The sequence below is a fragment of the Pelmatolapia mariae genome, linkage group LG7 (genome assembly GCF_036321145.2).
Source record: "Pelmatolapia mariae isolate MD_Pm_ZW linkage group LG7, Pm_UMD_F_2, whole genome shotgun sequence".
In the NCBI taxonomy this organism is placed as follows: domain Eukaryota; kingdom Metazoa; phylum Chordata; class Actinopteri; order Cichliformes; family Cichlidae; genus Pelmatolapia; species Pelmatolapia mariae.
In genome coordinates, this window is record NC_086233.1 from 10,522,532 (window position 1) to 10,549,231 (window position 26,700).

Here is a 26,700-nt window from a genome sequence, read left to right on the forward strand (position 1 = left end):
TTGCTGATTATGTTCTTACTGTGATTGACTGGCCAGCAACCTTGTCTGACTGAACCTAATGGAGAATGTGTGGGGTATTGTCAAGACAAAATCATCAGTCTTGTTTTGTATATTCAACAATTCTAGACAGAAAAATAACTCTGGTGTTACCTTTTAACTGCCCCTCTTTAAGAAGTGATCTGTTATATTATAGAAAAACATTGTATATTGTGTTTTCCCCAATAATGTCCCCAATTCGTCCTCTAAATGTTGCAGGGAAAATGTTCTACCACTATTACAATTTCACAATTAAAGAAACATAAAAATAAAATCATCTCAGCCATAAAAAGCATCCTAAAAACATTTTCAGAATATTGCAACAATTGTCATGGTTCTGGGTCTTGGACCTAGCGTTTCTGGACCCTGCCCTGTTGGTCTGTATTGGTTCCAGCTGTGTGATTTATTATTAAAATAGACATAACATAATTTTTTCACCCCCTCCCAAAAAACACATGTTCAAAGCAGCATGTCAGACCAATATCAGACAGAAATGTCACATGATATCAAACAGAAGTTGTTAATTCAGCTCTGCAAAGCGGGCAATCATAGTGAAGCAGTTCATTATAAGCTGTAGTTTTAAGTTGCGCTTCATATTTTTGGCCACCAGATGTCACCAAAGATGACTGTGTTGAAAAGCTTCGAGTAATGAACAGTTTTTCAATGCAAGCTTCAATGCTTCAGAAAGCTTCATTTAGCCATCACAACTGTCAGGTTTGAACTTGAGTTTTGTGAGCTGGCCCCCAAGAAAGCTGAACTGTGATCTCAGAAGCTGTGCTTTCTGTTCCCCATCTAACTCATTCAGAGACTATTTCTAATGTTGCAATCTCTGTGTATCTCCTGCTCATTCTGAGACGGCTTGATATGCTGCCTATAGTCAACTCTCCCTGAGACTGAGAATTGTGTCCCTGTGCTTTCAAAAACTGCTGTGTTCCAAAGCTTTCTAAACCTGAAACTGTGTATTTTGAGACTGTTTGCTGTGCTGCTAACTAAATTCTCTCAGAGACTGAGACTCTGCCAGCGGCCTACCCAGAGATAAGTTTGTGACCTTGTGGTCTCCTCTCTGCTTCAGCCAGAGGTCCCTGTACTGACGCCCCGTCCTGATCCGGCCAAGGGGCAAGGGGGCCTCCAGACCTGTCTCCCTAGGGCAGTGGTTCCCAAACTTTTTTTGCTTGGCCCCCCTTTGTTTTAAATTTCATTATAAGAAGCGTTTGTGAACTAAAAATCAATAATGTGGGATACTGTTTTTCCATGATTTGGACAGTCCAGGGCGTGCTGTCGGGGATACCTACCTTCGCACCACCGTTGTGCAGGTGAAGCCAAAGGCAAGATATGCGTCGTCATATTTTCTAGTCTTTGGCTTGGAAGGAAGTTGGTTTGGAAGCATATTTGGCATATTTGGAAAGAGATATACAGTTACAATTGTGTCATTAACTGCATTGCTAAGTTTCTTCAGTTATCTGCATGAACATAAGAAATAATCAAAAATGCTTTTTCCTTCATGCACACTTGCACGCTACAGTGTGTCATGAGCTGAAATCAGACACCACAGCACCCCTACCAAATGCAAGGAGAAAAAAGAAAAGAGTGTGTTTTTGTGCCGGGAGTCTGCAGCTCCCATGCAGCTCTGTTTTTTAGCTCTCTCTTTTTCTCTTTTTTTTTTTTTTTTTTTTTTTTGCCGTTTTCCACAACATGAAGACTTTTGTTGAATAGTTTATTAAATCCTACAAAAATCCTTTAAATTTTGAGTGACGATGATCACTAACATGTGTAAAAGACATATATTATCATATTATATATAATATAAAAGAATAAATATTAATCTTGGTTAGTTTTGTTTTTTTACATGAAATCTGCATGAATGGATTCAAAGATTAAATCTATGGCTCTCTCTTTCAGTTCTTCCTTCCATGCGCTTACGTTTTCACTCAGAAGGCTATTCTCTAACTTTTTTCCCTTGTTGACAGAATTTTATTACATATATGCAGAATTCCATTAAATTCCCTCTTCAGCCATTTCTTGCGCCTCCAAGTGAAGCCTGTCTGCGTGTCAGTAGTCACGCAGGCAAAAATCCCAATCTTAGGCCGGTTCGTGTTGTAATCTCGCGTTATGTAGCGAGACTTCGGGTGTACCGGGCTCAGCAGACAAATGTCTTGCTCTTTTTAATGGGCGGTAAGTTGCCGGGTGCCTAGATATTGAAATAAAAACTAAAAGGGGACTTCAGAATGGAACCGTATTGTTTGTAATAGGTGGAAGTCGAACATACGCTGCTGTGGAGATATTTTAATAGACGCTTAGAGAGCAGACAGCAGAATTCTCATCACATCGACGCGTCTCGTTTCGCCGGCATCTTTCACTCGCTAACGTTGAAAATAGCTAGCTGAGCTGATGGACTCAAGTGGAATTTGTGCTTGTGTGTGAGCTTCACGGTTGTGTTAGTGGTGAAAAGTGTGCGTTGTACGCCAAGTGAAAGCCGTCGACTTTAATAGAGGCACGTGGTGACGTAGTAGTCAGGAGTCGCGATATAAAGGCGATTCAGCCTTTGGTTAGTACTGGGTCAAGCTGTTCGGGAGAGGCGGACACATGATGCACCAGCAGGGCTCGTTGATGCCCTCTTTGCTCAGTGGTGTATTCTGCCAGTGTCGGTCGACAGACACACATCCAGGGGCCGACCCTGGTGGTGGAGGCAGGGTTCCCCCCTCCGTCCCTCCCTCGGCAGCATCACCATCTAAACCAGTAACCCAACAGTCAGCGTCCGGCGTGTGGCACACCGACGAAGGAGAGCATCCATGTGACATATGTGGGGGTACGGAGCAGGAGCACAGACTCAAAGTGCTCTTCCAGGTCCTGGATGTGAACGGGGATGGAGGCATCTGTGTGAACGACTTGACAATTGGGCTGAAGAAGTTAGGAGTACATCGCACTGAACATGAGCTCATGGTAAGTGGACACAGCTCGGATGCTCAGTTGCATGATATATAGTGTCTTCACTTCCCTGTTTGTGTGTACTAACAGAATTTCAAAGCATTTTCCACGGAAAGTCACCATATTCATTGTAAAATTTTCATTTAAGAAGAGTGAACATGAATGCTGGGTGAGACAATGAAATGAAACTGGTGCTCAGAGTTATTTAGATAGGAGAGTAGGGTAAGGGAGTAAGATGACACCAGGGCATGGCTTGAAACAACTGGAAAAAAGTACAAATGCACTGAACAAGCTTTGGGGAAAATACAAACTGACATGTCATTTAGTAACAAAGGATTTAATTACTTGTACACCAAAAAACATTAAGATATATCAGCTGAGATAATAGCGATAGCACTGTCAATAAGCAATGCTATACTTTAGGGTGTTAAATGGTACAATGCATATTTTATATTTAAAATATCTCTCATACATAAGAAGTGCCAAAATACTAGGGATCTGCACAACTAGTTGACCAACCAAGTAATCGTTGCTATTGTCACTAGTTACTCCCAGATGTACTAGTCCTTTAGTCTTAATTGTTTTACATTTGAATTGATACCCGTGGCAGGTGTTGTGCCAAAAAGTGATTTCCAGTATTTGCCAAAAAATGACTGCTGGAACTTAAGCTATTATAAAATAGGTCAATCATAGTTTAACAAAGAATATCAAATCGTTTAGAGCCAGAAAGCGCATTCCTATCACAAAGTAGCTGCTGCCATCAGTTTTTGGCAAAGTTACTTTTTTTAAATCAAGTAAATAAAGGATATATAAGTATCACTGACATTAATGAACAGAGATTTTAACAGAGATCTTTAACAGAGATTTAGCAAAGTGGCCTCTTTGCTAAATTGTAACAAATATAACATCACAGTTCTATAAATTTACTTGAAGTGACCAATAAAGACTAGATTAATGACAGTATGGGTTCAAATACACAGTCATAAAGATACTTCAAAAAGAGGTAATTTCTTTATTAAATATATATAACCCCTTCATTAATTTACTGTACAATATAAAGCGCCTTGAGGCGACTGTTGTTGTGATTTGGCGCTATATAAATAAAATTGAATTGAATTGAATAAATCCTATTCACTAGTCTATTTACTACTGTAAGTAAAGATATTAGATGTTTAAAAAAAAAAAACCCTAAAAACAATGGAAATCACTTGCGTCTTAATGTTATGCAGGCATCTGCCACCAGATGGAGCTACATTGTGAGAAACACATTAAATCTATTAATCTGGGCTTGATCTTTTTGTTAACATTATTATTGTTGGGGTTTTTTAAGGCGTAAAATGAGATCACAGATACACATGGTGGAAATGAGCTTTCACTGAAAGGTGGATAGTGTTACCCTTAGCAATAGGATGAGGAATTTAGTCAGGGGATCATAGTAGAGCTGCTGATTTTCCACATCGAAAGGAGCCAGCTGAGGCGGGCACCTCCGGAGTAAGGTGTTCCAACCAGGCATGTTCTACCAGCAGAAAGTGCTGGGGTAGACCCGGGACCAGGTTTGAATAACTTTTCCCTGGATGAGCTGGAGGAGGTGGTACATATTTCAGTCGCAGTTTCTGAGTTTTTCGGATGTTAATTTGTCACATTTTAATAATATGTGAACATCTTACGTAGTAACATGTTTTCATATCATATTTAACATCGGTTTATTTTAAGTGTTTTTCTTCTTCGTTGTCTGGAGTATAACATGCAGTGTTCATAATGCCAGGTGCTGCACAGTTAAGTGGGAGGATTTATTATTGAAGAATGTGATTAGTGGTTTAAAATGCCTTTGTTTAATGAGTTTTTGCATTAAACGGTTCTCAAATTTAACTTGATATTAAGTGTTTCTTAGTTTTAGACTAGTCGGGTAGTTTTTTGGGGGGGGGTTGCGCTTGGAGGACTTAGAAACATCCCAACTAAATACAATTAGAGTACATGCTTAACTGAGTGCAGCTTTGTTATTTAAAAAGAAAAGATTTCCAGACAAGGTAAAAATGCTCCCCAAGACCAGTACCGCAGGAACTTTGACAACAGCTTGAGATGCAGAGGGAAATTGGGGATGAGACTGTGTGAGTCTAAAAGAGAGACACAACACCGAAAGAATCCCAAAGAGAAGTCTCTGGGAGATGAAGTTGGTACATCAATGCCCCGAAAGAACCAACTGACAGCTGAAACAGGAAACATATGATTCAACTGTGTTCTTGTCTAGAAACGTGCACAGTTGAGGTTCACAACCGTTTCACTTGTGTGTTAGTAGGTGAATCCTTGCTGATTGTAATGGTAAAGATATAGCTATGTATTTGTTGTTGTTTTTCTTGGAACACAGTGAGCTTGGCTGTGTGCTAATAGGTTAAATTCATTTTGTTGGCCTGCTGGGTTGAATGAAGGGGTTATGCTGTGTATAACTTGCAGTGGGGGGAAAAAAACCCATTTCAACCTTCGTGAGGTAAATTCCACAAAATTTATACATTTGTGAAAAATGAAAATGTAACTGGTAACTCTATACCTTGTGTTTTGGGTCCCGGTGACCAATGAAATTCCTTTCCTAGTTCAGTTTGATACAGTTTTCTGTACCTGAGTGACAAGAGTTGATGTTATGGTTTTTGGAGTGAGAGGAGAGTTGCAAATGATGGCAAAGCTTTGTTGAACACAAGCATCTTGTTAAAAATTTTGTTTGGAAATCTGTCTTAATAATTGAGGTACCACTCTATGTTACCATATTCATGTTTTTTTCAAATATTTGTGAATTGATTCTTCTCAGTGTGACACACATGTCTCACAAAATTTTTCTCACTGTTTGCTAATAACAGTCTCTTAATACCTGATGACAGTGTCCTCCTAATACCATGTAACATGCTGTTCACAACGGGATTCACCTTCAGCAGCTAAATGAGAATGAAATTTCAATGTTTCTGAAGATAATAGTAAAATCCTATACCCCTTTGACAGCAGGAACCTTTCTTTAAGCAGATTAAAGTCGAGTGTTTTTACTGGAGTATTCTCTATAGTTTATTGCAATGAACATCTAGTTTGTAAATAGTTACCCTGTGCCTGGAAAACCTACAGACAAAGACAGAACATTTTGACTAACCATTAGAAGGTGTGACAGAAGTTCTCTGTGACCAAACACTGTGTTGTGCCAGATGTCATGTCAGCATTGCCACATATTTAACCAAGTCCTTTTGACTGAAAAGAATTATAAACACTGCATGGATCAACAAATCCAACCTGATGTGTTTGACACAGAAAAATTCTGCACTATATATTTTGTACCCAAGTTGTTTGACATATTTAACAAAAAATACATTAACTCTGGTGCATTGAAAACATTCAAGTTTATTGATATAGTCCCAAATCACCACAACAGTTGCCTCAAGGTACTTTATAATCAAAGTATAGACCCTACAGTATTTGGGATAAAATCCTACAATAAGGCAATCCAATATTAAAACACTTGTGGGAAGAAAAAACTCCCTTCTAACAGGAAGAAACCTCCAGCAAAACCAGCCTCAGGGAGGGGCAGCCGTCCACTGCAGCTGGTTGGGATTGAGAGAAAAGAAAAAGAGCATATTGGGATTGGACAGAACACACACTATGGGGGAGAGACTGCACAAATCAGGCCTTTATGGTCAAATAACTGCTAAGAAACCAATACTAAGGAAAATCAGCAAGCAGAACAGATTTGTTTAGGCTAGGAAACACAAGGAATGGACATAAGACCCGTGGATATCTGTGCTTTGGTCTGAGGAGTCCAGATTTGAGATCTTTGGTTCCACCTTCCGTGTCTTTGTGTGATGCAGAAGAGGTGAATGGATGGTCTTTACATGCATGGTTCCAACTGTGAAGCATGGAGGAGGAGGTGTGATGGTGTGGGGGTGCTTTAGTGGTGACACTGTTGGGGATTTATTCAAAATTGAAGGCACACTTAACCAGCATGGTTACCACAGCATCCTGCATGCGACATGCCATCCCATCCAGTTTGTGTTTAGTTGGACCATCATTTATTCTTCAACAGGACAATGACCCCAAACACACCTCTAGGCTGTGTAAGGGCTATTTGACCAAGAAGGAGAGTAATGCTGTGCCAGGTGGTCTGGCCTCCACAGTCCCCTGACCTAAACACAATCAAGATGGTCTAGGACAGTGGTTCACAAACTGTGGTACGCATACCACTGGTGGTACTTGGGCTCCTTCTAGTGGTACACAGGAAGTCTCCGGATTAAATAATATACCATGTTCTGGCTGAGAGATTTCTAAAAAATTAAACAGCTCTGCTATCACTTCCGACATAAATTAAGACAGGAAACTAAACCGCAGTGGCGTTTGTAAGGTTACTGAAGTTGGGCTAGCTAGTATATAATTATGTGCTAGAGCTATGTTAGCATAATATAGACACAGTGAAGCTGGAGGATGAACTTTTTTCCACTCGATAAAAGTTAACGTGAGCGTTCCCGATGGTTAAGGACAAATGCAATCGCATGGCAGGATGCTGTAAACGTACCAAACTTAAGTCAGGAGAACAACTGAGATAATCCATCCACAATACGAGGTTAGTCATTAATATACTGCTGGGCTGGGCTGGGCTGTAGTTACATTGTAAGGTTTGAAAAACTGAGCTTTAAAATGAACAGTGGTAATAGCAACTGAGAGAGGCTGACAGTGATCACTGCCTTTTTTTAGGGGCTTGTTTGGATTAAATAGAACAAGATACAAAGCATTAAAATATGTTAAAAACACAACAGCCCTGATAGACTCAGAGTAGTTTGTTCATATGTCAACACTTAAAGACCGTATTTCCCACCTGCTGGAATGTTTTAATGCAGTACAGTTGTTATTATTTCCACTTATCACGTCCTGTTTATGAAAGTTAAAATAAATAACATTTATATAAGAAATAAAATTGTCTCATGTAAGCTGTATATGGTGTTAAATAGGCCTATACTACTGTACTTTAATGTCGGTCATGAGCGTAGTACTTTAAGAGCCATATATTTTATGAGGTGGTACTCGTGAAAAGTTTGAGAACCACTGGTTTAGGATGAGATGAACTGGAGAGTGAAGGCAAAGGGCCAACAAGTGCTCAGCATCTCTGGGAACTCCTTCAAGACTGTTGGAAAACCATTTCAGGTGACTACCTCATGAAGCTCATTGAGAGAATGCCAAGAGTGTGCAAAGCAGTAATCAAAACAAGGGGTGGCTATTTTGAAGAATCTAAAATATAATACATGTTTTGAGTTATTTCACACTTTTTGTTTACTACATTATTCCATATGTGTTCATTCATAGTTCTCATGCCTTCAGCGAGAATCTACAATGTCATGAAAATGAAGAAAACCCATTAAATGAGAAGGTGTGTCCAAACTTTTGACTGGTCACTCGCAGGGCGTAGGTGTTGTTTGGCTGGATTTTGTTCTTTTCATTCAGCAGGATTTCCTTACCCTCTGTAGGTACTTGGTGGTTGCAGCTTTCCTAGCGGCCTCTTCGTGGATCCCATTTGCCATGGGATTCCCAGGTACTTGTAGCCGTCCTGGATGTCTGCAATGTTGCCTTCTGGTAGTGTAAGCCCCTCAGTTCTGACTAACTTCCCTCTCTTTGTTACCATGCGACTACAATTCTCCAGTCTGAATGACATTCCAATGTCGTTGCTGTATATCCTCGTGGATCAGTGAATCGATGTTTCGTTCACACCTGGCATACAGCTTGATGTCATCCGTCACTTGGTGTTCGCTCTCTCTGCAGTAGAATATCACTTCCTGTTCCTGTCACAATACACAATGGTGTTTTTGTGTAGCTTACCTGCATAGTAATTTAATAAAGAGCTTTTAGAAAACTTTTTATTTTATAGTGTAATCTTCATGTGCTTCATCTGAAGCACACTCTCCGTGTATTCAGTTGCTAATTTATGGTCACAGTATTCACTCACTGTGTCTTTCACTAGCTTAGCTGGTAGCTGACTCGCTAGCAGCATGGCCTTTCCACCTGTCCCTCCTGCACTTTCCTGCTCATTGTGTCAGATGTTTAGTTACTCCTCGGCCTCCCTTAGCAGTATTGATACTTGTAATAAATGTAGCCTATTTGCAGCTCTGGAGGCCAGGATCACTGAATTTGAGACTCGGCTTTGCACCCTTGAAAAACCTGTAGCTAGCCAGGCCCCTGTAGCCGGTGCAGCCGAAAGTAGCGTAGGCCCAGCTAGCTGTCCCCCGGTAGACTGTCACGAGCAGCCGGGGAAACAGGATGCCTGGGTGACGGTGAGGAGGAAGCGTAGTCCTAAACAGAAGCCCAGGTACACCACCAACCTGTTCGTGTCTCTAACCGCTTTTCCCCAATTTGACAGCAGTAATGACACCCAGTTACATCAATCAGAGTTGAGTAAAATCAAAGCTGAATCGGTGTGCAACTAGTTTTCTCTGGTCCACTCCCCAGTCGGACCAGGAGTGACATGTTTACCCGCATGTTCTTCTTAAATTGCTGGCTGTCTTAGTGGTGTCCAAAAAACGATGTGGGCTTTATAGATAATTGAGAAACTTTCTGGAGGAAACCTGGTCTTGTTGGGAGAGACGGCATCCATCCCATTTTGGATTTCTAGAAATTTATTAAACCCCCTAAAACGTGAATTTCCAGAGTTGGAACCAGGCAGCAGAGTTGCAGTTTTACACATCTCTCTGCAGCTTCTCCCCTCCTGTTATTCCCCCAAAACCCCACTCTCTTAGAACATCTAACTATTCATCATTGATTGAAGAAAATAAGAACAACCCTAGGTTTCGCTTCAGCACTGTAGCCAGGCTGACAGAAAGTCAGAGCGCTCTCAAGGGATTATAGATGGGAAACATCCCTCTTATGGGACACTCCCAATAGGGCTTAAAATCTGGGACTATGCACCATTTGCTCTTAGAACTGAAGAAGCTTCTCAGATAGAGGTGAAACATCTTCAAGAAACTTAAAGAAGTCCAGTCGCTTTTCCAAGATCCTTAGATCAGTGGAAGAAATGTTTCGTTACTCATCCAAGTGACTTATTCAGTCTCAGCTGAATGGAGATTTCCCCAACCCTATAAACAGTACATTTTCATCATTTATGAATAGCAGATGTGTTGATGCATGCTCAAAGTTGAGGCTTCAAAATGCAGAGTTCTCAAGCAGAGGGTGAAATCAAGCTAATTACGTCTACCTTTCAAAAACAAAAGCTTTTTTCCAAACAAAATGGGAAGATGTAGGATTAATGACAACTGGCTCATGAACATTGATTAGTTACAAACAACAGACACAGCTCCTTTATTGGTCAGGAGATATTTTAGAGCATTTCTGCTCTTTCCTTTTCATTTAATCTGCTTTTGCTGTTCATGAATGTAGTGATGGAACTCCTCTCTGCAGTTAATAGACTGTTGTGCTACCTAGCTACGTACCATTACTCAGCATATTAAATAACAGGTTAAAATATTTCAAATGAATACCTTTTCATTTCTGTCTATACACAGGTATTTGAACTGTTGTCATAGATTTCTACAATAGTAACCAGTGGACTGGGACGATGCACGTTTCTGTGATTTTGTTTGATTGGTTGATGTTAAGATACTTATAAATTAATGCCAGTTTTATCCTTCTATAAGCATAGAGATATTTTTTCTTTTCTGGTCTAGAGAGGCATGTTGACAGTGTGGTCAGTAAGGTAGTAAGCCAGGAAACGGTTGCAAGAAAGCAGCGTTTAATGCAGAAATAGAACTACTCTGCTATGCCACACTGTAACTCTCCAAGCAGGAGGAACTATATACGTGCTGAGAATGACAATCTGTCTGCCTTGGATGCTTCAGAATGCTTGCTTGATGCTGACAATGCTCTTAGAATGACTCAGAGCAAGTGCAGGAGGCTAGTGTGGGAGGGAGGAAAAGGAACCGTCACTCAGCAGATTTTCTTTACAGGGAGGGAGGTGCAGCTGAAGGGAATCCTGCTGTTTAGCCAACCCTATCCCTCTAAGTTCATTGACAGTCAGTGACATCGCTTCATTTCCATGCTGCTACTCTGTCCTCTATTGGCGGAGACCCACATTCTGTGGTGAAGCAGTCAGACCTGCTTGTATGGTCTGCAGTGATTGGCCAGGCTGGGCTGCAGTGAGGATGCAGGTTTTGGAGGCTCTCACTGCTGCATTTCCCTGGCTGATGATACTGAAGCTAGCACAGTGGCAAATCCTGACTGTGTGTTGCTGATTCTATTGCATTATCAGCATCAAGAGAAAAGATTTTTTTGTCTGCATCTAACGATTTGATGATCCGTGAAGTAACCGCGCCTCAGAAGCAGTGTGGTAAGAGTTAAATGGGTGAACTTGGTTTTGTACTGCTGCAGCTGATGCTGTGATCCTGAGCCTGGACATTTTAATAAGGAAAAAGATGCACTTAGAATATGAGGCACTGAGTCTGAGAAGTGAGTGAAATCCTTTCTGCAGCCCCATGCTGTCTTTAGCTAGCCTTTCCACACTTGTAATACTAGTTCACCTCTCTGCATTTTGCAAGACCTATACTGTTGCCGTTGCTTTTGGTCTGAGTGCAGTCACCCAAATAGTGTGGGAGAGCCAGTTTGAGGATGCTGCTGGACATACTGAGCTTTCTATACCAGAGACTTTTTGGCAGGACACAATGTAAGCCTGCTGAAACCCAGCTGCCAGGAGAGAAACAGTCTGAGACTACAAAAAACTGCAGAGGGCTACAGGCAAGTCTTCAGGAAAGCACTAAAGAGTCCTCTAATGGTAAAGAAATCAGCAGGAATAATGTTACTCCAAAGAAGACCATGGTATTAATCATGATGGCACCACCTACAGATCTTCAACAGGTAGGATAAAGCTGGTAGTATAAGGTCTGTTTTCTAGACCTGTATAGCCTTTAGTGAGAGTTACTTTACTGTTCAACTTTCTAATAATATTAACTAGAGACCTTCAAGACTGAAAAATAAACCCACTGTAGTCCCCCAAAATGCAGTTTCTCTTAAGAACACTTGGGCTGACTACCAACCATGATTTTGGTGTGCGTGTGTGTGGGCGTGTGTTAGTTAGTTTTCCTTTCTAAACAACTATAATGAGGGTGGATTTGTTTAAATCACAAATTTATACTTAGAACTAATATCAATATGACAAATATTATGCTTCTTTGTGGTAAAAACCAACCATGAGGTCTGTGCTTTAGTTTTGATGATTGAAATTCTTGCATTGTAATAGTTTGTTACTTGATACACTAGTAGGTATCAGAGTCTGCAATAGCAGAAAAGTACAGTTAGATGGATGCAGTTTAGAAATCAAGTCATTCTTATATGATCTTTTTATTGTAAGGTAGACCCTACAATAATACATACAGAGAAAAAACGTTGGCAACAGTGGGAAGGAAAAACTCCCTTTTGACGGGAAAAAACCTCCGGCAAGTATGATTCAATGCAGAGGGGTCTATTAACACACAGTGAGTGAGAAAGGTGACTGAAGAAGAAATACATCAGTGTGCATCATGGGAATCCCCCAGCAGCCGACACCTATTGCAGCATAACTAAGGCAGGATTCAGGGACACTTGATCCAACCCTAACTATATGCTTTAGCAAAAAGGAAAGTTTTAAGCCTAATCTTACAAGTAGAGATAGTGTATGTTTCCCAAATCCAAACTGGAAGCTGGTTCCATAGAAGAGGGGCCTGAAATCTGAAGGCTCTTCCCCTCATTCTACTTGTAAATACTCTAGGAACAACAAGTAAGCCTGCAGTGTGAGAGTGAAGTTCTCTAATGGGCTGATATGGTACTATAAGGTCATTAAGATAAGATGGGGCCCAATTATTCAAGACCTTGTATGTGAGGAGCAGGTTTATGAAATCAATTCTGGATTCAACAGGAAGCCAATGAAGGGAAGCCAATATAGGAGAAATATGCTCTCTCTTACTAGTCCATGTCAGCACTCTTGCTGCAGCATTTTGGATTAACTGAAGGCTTCAGGGAGTTTTTAGGACATCCGGATAATAATGAATTACAGTAGTCCAGCCTAGAAGTAATAAATGCATGAACTAGTTTTTCAGCGTCACTCTAAGACAAGATATCTATGAATCATTCAAGCATTAAAACATTAGTGACTGGAGTTGGTTTAAAACATTTTATATGTAACAATGACCTCTGCCAATCAATAGTGCCAATGGAAAAGTGAAGATAGGAGTGCAGGCAGGGTGGAGTGGGTGGAGGCAAGTGTCACAGCTGACTTGTGACAGAAGAATAGCAGCAAGAGTGCACAGTGAAGATTTCGTCAAAACAAAAGTGAAATCCAGGAAGGAGCAGGTGTACATGTGAATCTTTATTCACCAGGTGTGTGATGGCCATATGAACCATTGTTAATGAAGGGCACCATCTGTGGACCAGAACACAATGATGCTATCTGCAAGAGGTGCATAAATCTGCCTCGCAGAGGCAGCATCACTTGGTGTGGTTTTCTGTGTTGGTTTGTGATATTTTAACAGGGCCTACCTACCATTGCTTTCAGCTCAGATGGCGCTATTATGGTTGCTGCATCATCATCCAGCACTGGTGAATTACACCCCCATTGGGCTGTTAATTTCCCACTTCTTGTCTTAAAAGACCTCATACTACCATATCACCCCAGTAGAGCACTTCGCTCTCAGACTGCTGGCTTACTTGTAGTTCCTTGGATATTTAAAAGTAGAATGGGAGGCAGAGCCTTCAGGTTTTAGACCCCTCTTCTTCCCCTTACCCCCAACCGGTTACAGCAGATGACTTCCCCTCCCTGAGGTTTCTTTCCTGTTAAAAGGGAGTTTTTATTTTATTTTTCCAATATGAAGTACCTTGATGATTTAGCCTACTGTAATTGTCACCATAAGTATATGTATATCACTTCAACTAAAATTTTCTGGCTCTTTTCTTTTTTCTGTAGGTCAGGGTATAATAAGCTCTTTTTTATAGTCCACTATAAAGTTTCATTTCAGTATGTCGAAATCTCTGATGATCGTGTAATTTTCAGTAAAAGGAGTTACCCTGGTCAAATTGCTCTTCTGTGTTATAGCATGATCTCAATAAGATGTTTTTGCTGATTTAAAAAAAAATCTAACTTCATTTCGTTGTTTCACTTCACTTCATTCTTAGCATATTAAAACTTCATGATGGTTCAAGTAGACAGTTTCAGTATATCTTTTTGTGTGATGGTTGACCCCCCTTTCCTAATAGGAGGTATCATTCATTCTTCTGGTACCCATTACCTGACAGTAGATGGTATTTAATTGTGTTTCAGTTAAAACTGTTTCCTTGCAACCTTTTTAGTTGACCTGACAAGCTTTGGTAGCACTAAGCACCCTGGATAGTCTTAATTATATAGTAACCTGAGATGTGTGGTGGTTGTAAAGTACAGTAAACTCCAAATCGAGTCAACAAAGCACAGATGGTATGAGGCAGGGGATTGTACACCCTAACCTCGACTGCTGTTTATCACATCACTCTTTCCACACAGATAATACTATACTATTAGAGTCTGTCGTTACTTAAATGAGCTGGCATCTAAATGTTTCTCTTTGTTCACAGAAAATAGTGAAAGCCGGAGACAAAGACCTGGATGGACAGTTAGACTTTGAGGAATTTGTCCATTATCTCAGAGACCATGAGAAGAAACTCCGACTGGTCTTCAAGAGTTTGGACAGGAAGAATGATGGTAAGGCCATTTGTCACTATACACATGAGATACAGAGCATCTCCTACTTAGTGCAGACATGTGGGAAACGAAAGGGGGGTGACGTGCACAGTTCTGCAGCACTATATACGTATGAACAGTATTCAAAAATATCAAAAGTTCAAATATACAAATCAGGGGGAAAATTAAATCATGTTATATATTTACAGTGTGAGTTATTGCATGTAAATTAAGTACTGCACAATGGTGATGGTAGTTGTGTAGTCTGTGTATAGAGGGAAGTCCTTGGATTGGGGGGGTGGAACTGTGTTGTCAGTACATGTGTGAGTTCAGGGTCATTATGGCTTTTGGGAAGAAACTATTCTTGAGTCTGTTGTTACAAGTTAAAGCAGAGTTTGAAGCATTTTCTGAGCAGTGCCAACAGCTGCTTCTGTGGTCACAGTACGTAATTATTGGATTCTTAAACCAGAGTGCTGAGCCCATGCTGGTTTTTGAAGAACTGATAGGAAGAGATGGTTTCTTTTAGACTTGACCATAATCCTAAAGAAATGCAGAAGACATAGGATTGTGAATGAATTTGAATTGATTTTAACGTATGTGTGACATCGTTATGGTAGCCATGGCTAATAAATTCTTGTGTTGCAGGTCGAATTGACTCACAAGAAATCATGCAGTCTCTGCGTGACCTGGGAGTGAACATCTCTGAGGAACAGGCAGAGAAGATTCTTAGAAGGTTAGATAATGCTGTCATTCACTGAACACATATCTATCAAAATGGTTAGGCAGCATCATTTTTTTTGTGAGTCACATTTGTGGTAATGAAGTTAGCAGCACTGTTTTCTTTAGCCTCTTTCACACATGCACGTCTTGGATTAACTGTGTCAGTAAATGGTAATTTAACTTTTCATCATCATATCTGAAGCATCCCATTTCTGTCAAGAAAAGTACAGACAGAGATCTGCACATTTTTGTGTCCAGTCCAATTCCTGCGGTGTTGGGTATTTCAGGAGGTAACTGTCAATGCACACCTGTCACATCAGCCTCTCCTTTACTGACAATTTCAATCTCTTCTGGGAACGCAGTCAGTTATTCAGATACAATGGCAAACATCCAATTGGACTTTGAACAAAACTTTTTTCCTTCAATATTTCTGGTATTATCTACTCATGCATTCCTGTCCTTTGAACTACTCACAGTTTATGGTTGTTAATATATCACTATATAACTTTCCCAAACCACTCTCTCATAATACAATAAAAATTAACAAGAGACCAGTCACCTACAAACCAGTAAGCAGACCTCTAATACACACTGCTTTTGTAGACCTTATCGGAACACATCACCCATGAGCCATCCAGGAAGCATCCTTATCAGATGCCTGAACCACCTCAACTGGCTCCTTTTAATATGGAGGACTCTATCTCTAAGGGAGAGGCCAGCCACCCTTCAGGGAAATTTCATTTCGAGCTTTGCTTTTACCCTCAGCTCTCTTTACCACAATGGACCAGTACAACACTGCAGCCTGTCAATTGATGGTATGATTGCCTGTCGATCTCCCGCTTCCCTCTCCCTGTGAACAAGACCCCAACATACTTAAACTCCTCCACTTGGGGCAACAACTCGTCCCTGAACCAAAGTGGGCACTCCACCCTTTTCCGGCTGAGGACCATGGCTTTAAACTTGGAGGTGCTGATTCTCATTCCCGTGAGGAACGAGGTCAAATTCCTTTTCCAAGTGATATACAGTATGGCAATGTGTAAAGCGGAACAGGCAGGAAAGGGAAAAAGATGAAAGCTGTAATAAAAGGGCAAAGAGAAATACAAATAGAACACAGTACAAAGAAATGCACAATATATCACCAACTGCTGCACCTGTAAGATAAACAAACATACAGCAACTGGAACACAAAAATTCTGAAGTGCACAATAACATAAATCAACAATCTTCTTGTCTTTTTCACGAAATGTACTTGAAAATGAGAGTGGGAACCCACAATAACGCTCCCCAGGAGCCAGAGGCGAATCAAGAGATCAGAGATGGATCAAGGACAACCGGGCCATCCACAGTCCCCAAAAGTACTGAAGACCTAAGGCCACACATCTCTGCGATATCTGCGTGCCCATCCTAGCAGGAGATGGAGTAAAACCCCATGTGAGGTGCCCAAGGTCAAAGGGTGGGAGGGGGCAGACATTCTCTCCAGACCGATGTGATGTGTATTTGCTTCCATATCTAGTTAACTTATGTCACTTAAGATCCACAGCTTGTGTGAGGTTTGGGATACAGCAACTAAACCATGTGGATAGGACCTCTGGACAGGCATGTAATACTATGCTTGAGTGTGTACCAGCCATTTGGAACAACCTTTATTCTGTGTAGTGTTCTGTAGAGAATTTTGTATAAGTTGTAAGTTGGAGCTTTTATTCATTTTGAAGGTGTTTAAGCATATTTGTGTCCAGACGTTTTGATCTGGATTGATGGAAAGATGTTCTGATTTTCATCCCTTTTTCATGCCACAATGAAAAATTTCTTTTTTTTTCTTTTTCAATTTACAATGTTTTTCAACCGTGAAGTGTAGTTTTGGTCTACTTTTGCTGCTGGTTCAGTATATTTTGGTCGGAGTGATGAAACCTGCAGTTTGAAATTCTGTGAGATGCTTTCAGCAACCGATGGCATGTCCATGTATGTGCCATCGGGTGAACGGAAGGATCCATGCTTTGTGTTTACATCTTTTTGCGGAATCTGTTTACCTGCTCTTTAATTGTTTGCTGTTTTAGCTGTTTGGTGGTTGTTGAAATGGTTTTGTGAGCTTTTAACTGAGATTCTGACTTTTCTGTGGATACCATGTCTATGTCTATATTTAAATAACAGATCTGGTGGTACACCCCGTTAAACCAGATGTTCTCCGTCCCGCCTCCAGTACCGGTGGCACTGGGATTCAACAAATTAATTATTTATCGCCTTTTACTTTCTGTAGTATGAATGGCCATAAGGGGTTTTTATCACTAGGAAAAGCTGCAAAACTTGTGAAAATACAGTAAAGTCCAAAATTTCTGCTTATGCGCTTTTGTGGTGAGCAGCAGATCAAACAAGTTAAGAATTATAAATGGCTTTATAAGGGCACATTCGGACCTCTGAGACTCATTTAAACACATGCAGACATTTCTGCATCTCTGCCATTCAAAGACACTTTGTAAATAGTTTATTTTATTTATAATATTCAATACTGAACTGTAAATGTAGTCTTTTTCAAGGAAGCAACATTTTATTCAGTGTAATTTTTATGCATTTAGTACTACTAGGGAGAACACACAGGAGGTTTATGGACTGGACAAGATTGAAAACTTTTGACCTCCACAATGGCTAAAAATAAAAACAGTTAAAAAGCAGTCAAAACTTTAGTCAGGTCCTAATTTTATAAATTCTGCACTCAGCTTTTTAGTCTCCAATATCATTGAAATGCAGCCAGATGCTGCTGTGCGTATAAATCAATGACTGTAAATCCACCCTCCTCCTGGCCTGTACCACTACACTTCTGCTGGTTTGGGACATCTGCCCCCCTTTGTTCTTTCACGTAATGGTATGATCGCAGGCTGGCTTTGCATGTGATTGGCCACAGAGTGTGCCAATTTTTACTGAAACGGTGAAATGATTTCTCACTTCCAGACTGGTTCAGAAGCTAAGCAACCTACTGGGAATGCTTTTGTTGGCCATCCCAGTTGAGTCATAGTGACAAATGTCATTTTGTTAACTGTGTTAAAAGCACAGTAGAACCTGCAGCGTAACTGCTTATATACTGATGCAACCTGCCACATAGCATTTTAACTAGTGGTATTGTGAGCACAAACATAACTTTGTTATTTTTAATTCCAATTTTAATCAAGTCTTGAAAAGGAAAAGTGTTGTGATGTTGCTGTCAGATTGTCCTGTGATTGTTCTGTTTGTCACTCCAGTCTCCACCCATGTTTCTAATTTCTGCTTTATGTCAAGGTTCAGTGTGATCATTGTCTGTTTCCTCTAACCTCCTCCATGTCTGTCTTTGTCTTCTTTTCTCTGGCTGATCTCAGAATAAGGAGGGGTCATATCTGGGCCCCTATTATGTAGTAAGTAGTAGCTTCTATAGTCTGCTTGCTCAGCCAACGCTGCACAAATCACCAATGCATAGTCAGCACGTCTGAGTGCTGACTATCAGTTTTCAGCTTCAGTGTATTCCAGTGACGTAAAAATGCAACATTTAATTGTAATGTTACGCTGATTCAGGTTTAGCAGAAATCGTAAAGAAAAGCATCCTGCTACAACAGACTGCATCTGAATCCATGGAGGCAAATGTCTTAATTACTGAGAAGAAACAGTGCATGTGAGCAAACTGCTTGTGTTTCTTCCTAAAAGCATCACTTCTCTTATACTCTGTCCGCTGTGTTCTCTCTTGCATCTGCAGTATGGATAAAAATGGAACAATGACCATTGACTGGAATGAGTGGCGGGACTACCACCTCCTGCATCCAGCTGACAACATCCCTGAGATTATTCTTTACTGGAAACACTCCTCGGTACACACTCCTCCTCTCCATCCTATAGCAACACAACAATCACAAAGCAAATCACGTGATTTCCACTTGTTTTTAATTGTGTACAGATTGTATGTGATGGGTATGTTGACGTGTTGATTAATTTTAAATTATTGAAAAAATAACAAAGGAATGTTCAAATGAAAAGAAATTGCCAGTTTATTAATCAAACAATTCATGCACCTTTATTACTGTAGCACCACACTGACATTTACAAAAGAAAACGTAGTTTGTGCTTAACAGTATGTGGAAGTCCATAATGCTGATAAATGTTTAATAAGGACTAATTTTGATCCCAATTTTGCACAGTGTTATTATAGTACAGAAATGCCTATAGGATATGAGGGAAATAAGTAATAGAGACACTAATCCCACTTGAATAAGGGTTTTTTTCCTTTGGTCGACTGGTATTTTCTCATGGTGTTCCCCTGTCACTGCTGTAACTTATGTGTCCAGGCTAAAAACGGCTGCTTCCTCCACAGATCTTTGATGTAGGGGAGAGTCTGATGGTTCCTGATGAGTTCACAGCAGAGGAGAAGAAAATGGGTATGCTATGGCGACACCTAGTGGCTGGAGGAGGGGCTGGTGCAGTGTCTCGAACTTGCACAGCACCACTGGACCGTCTGAAAGTTCTCATGCAGGTAAAACACAACTATTGCAGTTTTCATTTTTCTCAGTTAAAGGAGAGGACGGCTAATAAGCATTTCATCCCACTCGCCCAGGTTCACTCCTCCAAGAGCAACAGTATGCGTATCGCTGGTGGCTTTGCTCAGATGATCAGAGAGGGTGGTGTAAGGTCTCTGTGGCGAGGCAATGGTATCAACGTCGTCAAAATTGCCCCCGAGTCTGCAATAAAGTTTGTAGCTTATGAACAGGTACACAAAACCATGCGTTAATGGAAAAGAATATGAAAGATAAAAATTATGTCATTTGTATTTTTTTGCACAGCTCATAGCAGAGTGAACTTGTTTGGTCTGATTTTGATGTTGCTGCTAAACAACACTGACATCTGTCCATCAGATTAAGCGACTGATTGGAAGTAACCAGGAGACGCTGGGCATCACAGAGAGACTGGTGGCTGGCTCTCTGGCTGGAGCGATCGCTCAGAGCAGCATATACCCCATGGAGGTGAGAGAACAATGAACACAAAAAAATAAAGCAAGACATCAGTTTAACAATAGCTGTAGCTAGGCAGCAACTCATAACTTACTGTATGCTGAAATACACTGGACTGCTCTGCCATGGAAGCTCCTGGTGCTGTTTTTGTTCTACCAGAAGAGGTTTGGAAATGTGGTTTTTCATTCGGAGTGTTGGTGACACTCTGCAGCCACATTCTGGAACTTTACGTGGTCTGACTGATTTGCTGTAGTTCCTAAACACTTCCAGGTTTCAACAATACCACTTACACTTGATCTAGAAGGGAAGAAATTTCAACTAACTCGTTCCAACACTGGCATTCTGTTAATTCAGTCAACTCTTTATCTTTCACAAATTCTTTGTAAAGGCAGATTGCACAGTCAGTTCCTTGGCTTTATGCATCTGCAATGCGACTCAAAACACCTGAATTCAAAGATTAAGATGTGTGGCCCAATATTTTCATCCATATAGAGTGTCTCAGAACCTCCTTGCCTTGTGACTGATGACCTTCAGTGTGAATATGTGGTATATGGGAATGAGGTTCATAACATGAATTTGAAAAATGTTAATTTTAGTTTTCCTCTTGCTTGTTACATTATTGTAAGTACAACTGATTCCTGGGTGAGAAGTGCAGATTTTCTTTTTTTACAAGGTGTGGCATTACTTCCTGTGCATTCAGGTCCTGAAGACACGGTTAGCCCTGAGGAAGACAGGTCAATACTCGGGCATCCAAGATTGTGCTAAACATATCTTCCAGAGGGAAGGCGTGGCAGCTTTTTACAAGGGCTACATCCCAAACATGCTGGGCATCATTCCCTATGCTGGCATCGACCTGGCTGTCTATGAGGTTTGCTACTATTGCTGGGTGATAGTTTTTTGTTTTCTTTGGGGGGGTTTTATTAGTTCATTCTAACCTCTGTGTTCACCTCTCCTCTGACAGACTCTGAAGAATTCGTGGCTGCAGCACTACGCTACAGATAGTGCTGATCCAGGAGTGTTTGTGCTACTCGCTTGTGGCACTACTTCCAGCACATGTGGCCAGTTGGCCAGCTACCCACTCGCTCTGGTCAGGACTCGAATGCAGGCACAAGGTAAGTCACTGGAGAGCTCTACTGCACTGCATAAGACAACAAAGATATATACACACACATGCACACACAACTTTGTACAGCTGTTTTGAAGAGGGAAACTATTCACAGAGGTTCACATGGTTATTATACCAGGTTTAATGCTGTAAAGTTGGAGGTTTTAAAATGAGAGTCTATGGGGATTGACAGCCTAAGGTGGCTACTACAAGAACTGTTGGGTTTTTGCGATTAACGATGATTTGTGAATGATTAAAGATTTCTTCTCATAGCGTATTATTAAAAATATTACCCCAATTCTTTTAATTTTTGTATTCATCATCCCCTCTGAATGCAATGTTTTGTTCTCCATTTGTATTTATTTAACGTACACCACCCGTACACAACTTAACAGTCACCAAAATTTTTATCCATAGCAGAATTTTGGAGGAGTCACCACTAAATGTAGAATAAAGAATTTGAAAAAGTGCTGTAGGCACATATTCAGGATTTATTGATACAAATTCTGGTTGGAGGTGTAAAGGACAAAAGTAAAAAGATGTGTTTGACGTGTGTTTGATGGCATCATCTTCCCTTTGTTCCTACAGCTTCTCTGGGAGGAGGTCCTCAGATGAACATGACAGGACTGTTCAGACACATTATTAGGACTGAGGGACCAATAGGACTCTATCGAGGCCTGGCACCCAACTTCATGAAGGTCATTCCATCTGTCAGCATCAGCTACGTGGTCTACGAGTACCTGAAGATCACGCTGGGAGTCCAGTCAAAGTGACCAGGGAGGCAGACAGAAGAAAATAAGTGGCCAAAGGTTTTTTGTTTGTTTGTTTGTGGTCTGAAATGAACAGCTACAGTTCAACATATTTCAGTGCAGAAAATGAAGGACAAAGCTGAGATGTGTGATTTGAAGAGAGAAAAAACTTGACTGAAGTCATGTCTGTCAGTTGTTCTCTTAAGCTTTCTTTTAGCAGCTCGGTGGTGTTTCAGCACCTGTGAGTCTTAGTTTAACAAGTGTTTACATGACTCTAAATTACTGCTAGAACTGGAACATGTCCCTGCTGCTGAGTACTGTGAAAGGAACAGTCTTGCGTCTCTGTGGAAAGGAAGAATCTTGATCTTGGTGGGCTTTGCTCAGTCATGACACTATATCATCATATAGCTGACAGCATATGATATCATACGCTATCAGCTTTGTCGTGAAGCTGTAACTGGATTTAAAACGGTAGATAAATGGTCGATATGGCTGCATTAAAACAGAGATGATACAAACAAGAGAAACTAGTGTACTTTAAGCTAAAATCAGTATATAATGAAATAAAGCATTAACGTGATCCAAAGTGATTAGGGCCATTCTAGCAAAAACTAATTACACAACCAAGGGAAGTGTTCACTATCTCTGAGATTAAAGTAATAAGCATTAAAATAGGCTTAAAATAGTTATTATCGATGTCCTATGAAGAGATATTGTTGTAACCAGAGGAAACCAACTCAGACTAGTTTGCTTTTTTTCACACCTGTTAGTGTGTCATTCATATTATAAAAGATGGGAATAGCTGCTGCGACTTGAGCCATTGGTTAGTGAAGTCTCAATCTGATCCCTGAGCTGAGAATTTTTTTTCCATTGGCGTTTGGTGTTTTGAAACTTAGAACAATCGTTATTTACAAGGTAAGGTAAACTTCATGTTGCATTCAGTATGACCTGAAGCCCATAAAGGAAAGTGTTTACTGGGGTCACATAAAAAGGGTGCTGAAGGCCGCTTTCCCAAAGACCTGTAAATAACCACAAGTCTTTGCAGTCAGAAGAATGAAGGAAAAGGCATTAAAAAGAAAGCAGGTTTAAGGCACTTTAGCACTGACTTCACTTTTCAGACCAAGAAGCTGTGTCCATATGTCACCCCCACAGTATCTTTTGTATGATTGATGTGGTTTCTTGACAAAAAAGGAAAAAAACAGACCATGAATCTGTAACTTTGGTCTGATCATTTCTGATGTGTGTAATTTTTTTTCTTTCTTTCTTTACCACTACAATCATCGCAAATAGTTATTTTTCTTGTATACTTGTCAATTCAGTCCAAGTCCATTTAAAATCATTATCCACTGTCATTTACGTCTGCTTTTTTTATGTAGAATGGCCCTAATAAGGACTTTCATATAAGTTTGCAGAGGAATTTCACAGAAAAATAGAAAAAAAGGCTATGAAACAATAACAGAACGATCATCTAGGGACTTGTCGACACGCTGGATAAAGAGCTCTGTTACATTCAGTCTATGGTCATAAACAGTGAGATGGAATTGTTTGTTTCTTGTATTCAGTTTTGTTTTAATTTTGGCAGATCCAACATGATCTGACCATAACAGACGTATTGTGCAGAATTCTGTTTTAAGAGAGAAAGAAGGCAACCACAGCAAACAAAACAGTGCTACAGGGAGAGTATGACGAGCAGGAGCAGTCACTGACCCAAGAAATCAGCATTGTTGAGCCACAAAGCAGTAATGCCCATGCAGTGAAAAGGTTTGCACTCATAATGCTAATCCAAAACAACAGACACCTGTGCATTAGTTTTTCAAATTGAAAAATGCTTAAAGCAAAAACTTTATTGACTTCCTCTCAGCTGAAGTTGAAACTGAATGTTGTGTTATCACACTGATCTTATTTTGCTAACATGTCCCAGAGCGCTGTTTGGTTTCTCAAAAGCTTCACCTCTCAAAACTGTAATGGAAATTGATAATTATAAATGAAAGTCATGTTTCCATTTTTGTATAAACACTCCATAAAATAAGTGGTACAGCGCCCAGGCAGCACTCTCCACCTGACTGATGTCTGTATTATATGATCATCTCAAGAGTGCCTTGTGTTACACGCATAAATGCACCTGAACACTATAGGATAGCATTCCTTTTTTGCTTTAAATGTATTTACTACTGTATTCGTTTATTTATTTTTACAGAGAAGTCAAGATGACTGACTGAAATGGTGTGAAATTGTTATTTAGTGCTTTTGCTGTTTTCATAGTACTCATGATAATGGTGGCAGAATTTTTATTTTTGGCTTTAACAAACCTTCAGTTATACAGAAGCCCAAAATGTTTCAAATGAAAACAGTGAATAAAATTGGATAAATGCTAAATTGTTTAAAATATATATGTTATAATTCTATATATTCAGTTTTCTATTAGATTTTTATTTAAGTACATGCAATTTTTGCTTCATATTATTCTTTTATTTTGTCAATTAAGTCAGTGACATCAATCCTGTTAACATACAGAAAAACAGCAATGAAAACATTTCTCTCTCCTTGGCAATAATGAGTAAAGCCGTGGAAGTGACTGAATTAACCCACTGAGATTAGCTCCTGCTGTACTGGTTCTTAATGTGAGTGTTAAAGATATTGCGTGAGATTTGAAAGAGAACAAGTTCAAATCTCTGTACAGATGATAGGTTGTAAAATAACACAAGCACCTACCTAACTACCTGCCATCATATTAGCTATACTGGTAATTTAGAGGGTTGCATCCCTGGCTATGTAGCTAAATAAGTATGAAGATGATACTGAGTCTGTTCACTATATTTATTTATAGCAGCATCTACATAGTTAGACGTGCTAAAGGGCACTAATTCCACTTGCTAACTAATGGATAGGCAAAAGGGCAAGGAGCAAAAAAAACAAAACAAATTCCACTATTATATAAAATGTTTGAAACAAACAGGGAAGAATGCTAAATAAAAACGTTTTAACATGTTTAACAATTTAGTTTTTAAACCTGTTTGTTATAAGTCTTAAAATTTATGTAATGTTGAATATGTTGGGCCTGACAACACAGAATTCATATCTGTGTGTATCATTGTTAGGATGATAAAACACTACTAACCCTACAAACACATGACTTCAGCTTGGAAGCGAGAGAGATGCACTGTGGACAGGTGTTCATCATACTGATTCAAGTGTGTGTGCATAGTACTAGAATAAACATGAAGAAGCCAGTTGCCCTGATGTATAAAGCAATGTGCTAAACAATTTGTGTGTTTCTCTGGTAGAGCTGCAGTCCCACACACTGGACTGTCTGGTTGTGATCTTCAGAATGTGGGCTGCTCTTGGGAGCTGATTTACTCCAGCAACATGTCTGCTTAAGTCATCACTTTCTAGCAGACAGTGAAGCAATTATGGGCCTACACTTGCTTATTTGAGAGTTGAACCTCACTGATGTTGAATAACAGCAACAAAAGTGAACGGATGACAAATACTTTATTCTTAATGTCAGTGTCTGACTGTCTCATGCCTTTATTTCTGGCACGACTGGTGTGTTTCGCACTCCTTGCTCTGTTATTGCATATCATGCATAAAGCGGTGACACAGAATGTCATTGTGTGGCTGTGTGTAAATGTTTTCTGTATTTGTACAGTGAAAGGTAATGCTGCAGTGTCTTAAAAGTAGCCATGTGTTGGCTGTATGCTGTACTGACCAACAGCCAATTAGGCAGACCCAGTGGAAGTGCTACCTATACAAACTAAAGGCTACGCTATTCATAAATGGTGGCCTAGTTTACAAAATATATACACTTTATATATATTTGCATTTTATTTTATTATGCTAGCTGTAAGTGAATGAGTATGTGAGTACATGTATAGTAGTTTTCTGATTGAAGCCCCTGCCACTCAAAGTGTTGAGTTGAGACAAATATTTATGCTTTAATGAGTTCAGCTGTTAAATAAACTAGTTCATGACTGACTGTTTGTCTTTTGTTTGAAAACTTAAAACATAGATATCCTAAGCTCCTGTAAATATGGAACTGCAAAATGAATTTGTCACATCAAACTCCAGCAGTGGAAGACGTCATTGCATAATTGTTTGGCAATTTGTAATTGTCAAGATGTGTTATTGTTGAACAAATATAAAAGTGTCAGTCAATCCACAGAGAAAACTGGCCTTTGTGTTTTCCATGAGGGACTTGATCAAAACATCATGATGCAGTGGGCTGTTTTTCTTCTGATTTTTACCATTTGATGTAATGAGTGTCCAAACATTGGGATGTAATTGGACAAGCAAAACAAATTTTCATCAAAGTCATGGCTTCAGGGTTTTTAAGTTAAATATGTGACTTTTCACTCTGACTCTGAGGTAGGGACCCAGGTTAACATATCCTCACTCACTGCGTTTGCCTCAAAAGAAGCTTAATGCCTAGTGACAGTAAGAGAAGACTTCAAAATAAAAAGCACCTGGCGCAAAACAATTTCACTTTCACTCAAACATTAAAAAACTAATCTGAGGTGGTGT

At 40.0% G+C, this 26,700-nt stretch overlaps 1 protein-coding gene across 4 annotated transcripts; it reads left to right on the forward strand.

Moving 5' to 3' along the window:
* The first annotated feature begins 2,173 nt into the window (after positions 1-2,173).
* On the forward strand, positions 2,174-26,152 carry LOC134630521 (calcium-binding mitochondrial carrier protein SCaMC-2-B-like). 4 transcript variants are annotated; one of them, XM_063477860.1, is made up of 12 exons: positions 8,467-8,512; positions 11,619-11,817; positions 14,539-14,665; positions 15,290-15,377; positions 18,709-18,744; positions 19,080-19,191; positions 19,692-19,850; positions 19,932-20,084; positions 20,230-20,337; positions 21,026-21,193; positions 21,287-21,437; positions 22,019-26,152. In XM_063477860.1, exons 2-12 carry the CDS (start codon positions 11,776-11,778, stop codon positions 22,201-22,203), a joined length of 1,329 nt encoding a protein of 442 aa, XP_063333930.1. In that variant the 5' UTR covers positions 8,467-8,512; positions 11,619-11,775; the 3' UTR covers positions 22,204-26,152. The 4 variants fall into 4 exon arrangements, with proteins under 4 accessions (XP_063333926.1, XP_063333927.1, XP_063333930.1 ...); XM_063477856.1 differs by lacking the exons at positions 8,467-8,512; positions 11,619-11,817 and adding an exon at positions 2,174-2,976; XM_063477859.1 differs by lacking the exon at positions 8,467-8,512 and having other exon boundaries at positions 11,126-11,817.
* Positions 26,153-26,700: the final 548 nt, after the last annotated feature.

Excerpts from the sequence above, each read along its gene's own strand:
- LOC134630521 (XM_063477856.1), top strand. The coding sequence starts at position 2,620 with ATGATGCACCAGCAGGGCTCGTTGATGCCCTCTTTGCTCAGTGGTGTA. Across the intron at positions 20,338-21,025 it reads GCAGCATATACCCCATGGAG|GTCCTGAAGACACGGTTAGC; the intron begins GTGAGAGAACAA and ends CTGTGCATTCAG. Across the intron at positions 21,194-21,286 it reads TCGACCTGGCTGTCTATGAG|ACTCTGAAGAATTCGTGGCT; the intron begins GTTTGCTACTAT and ends CTCCTCTGACAG.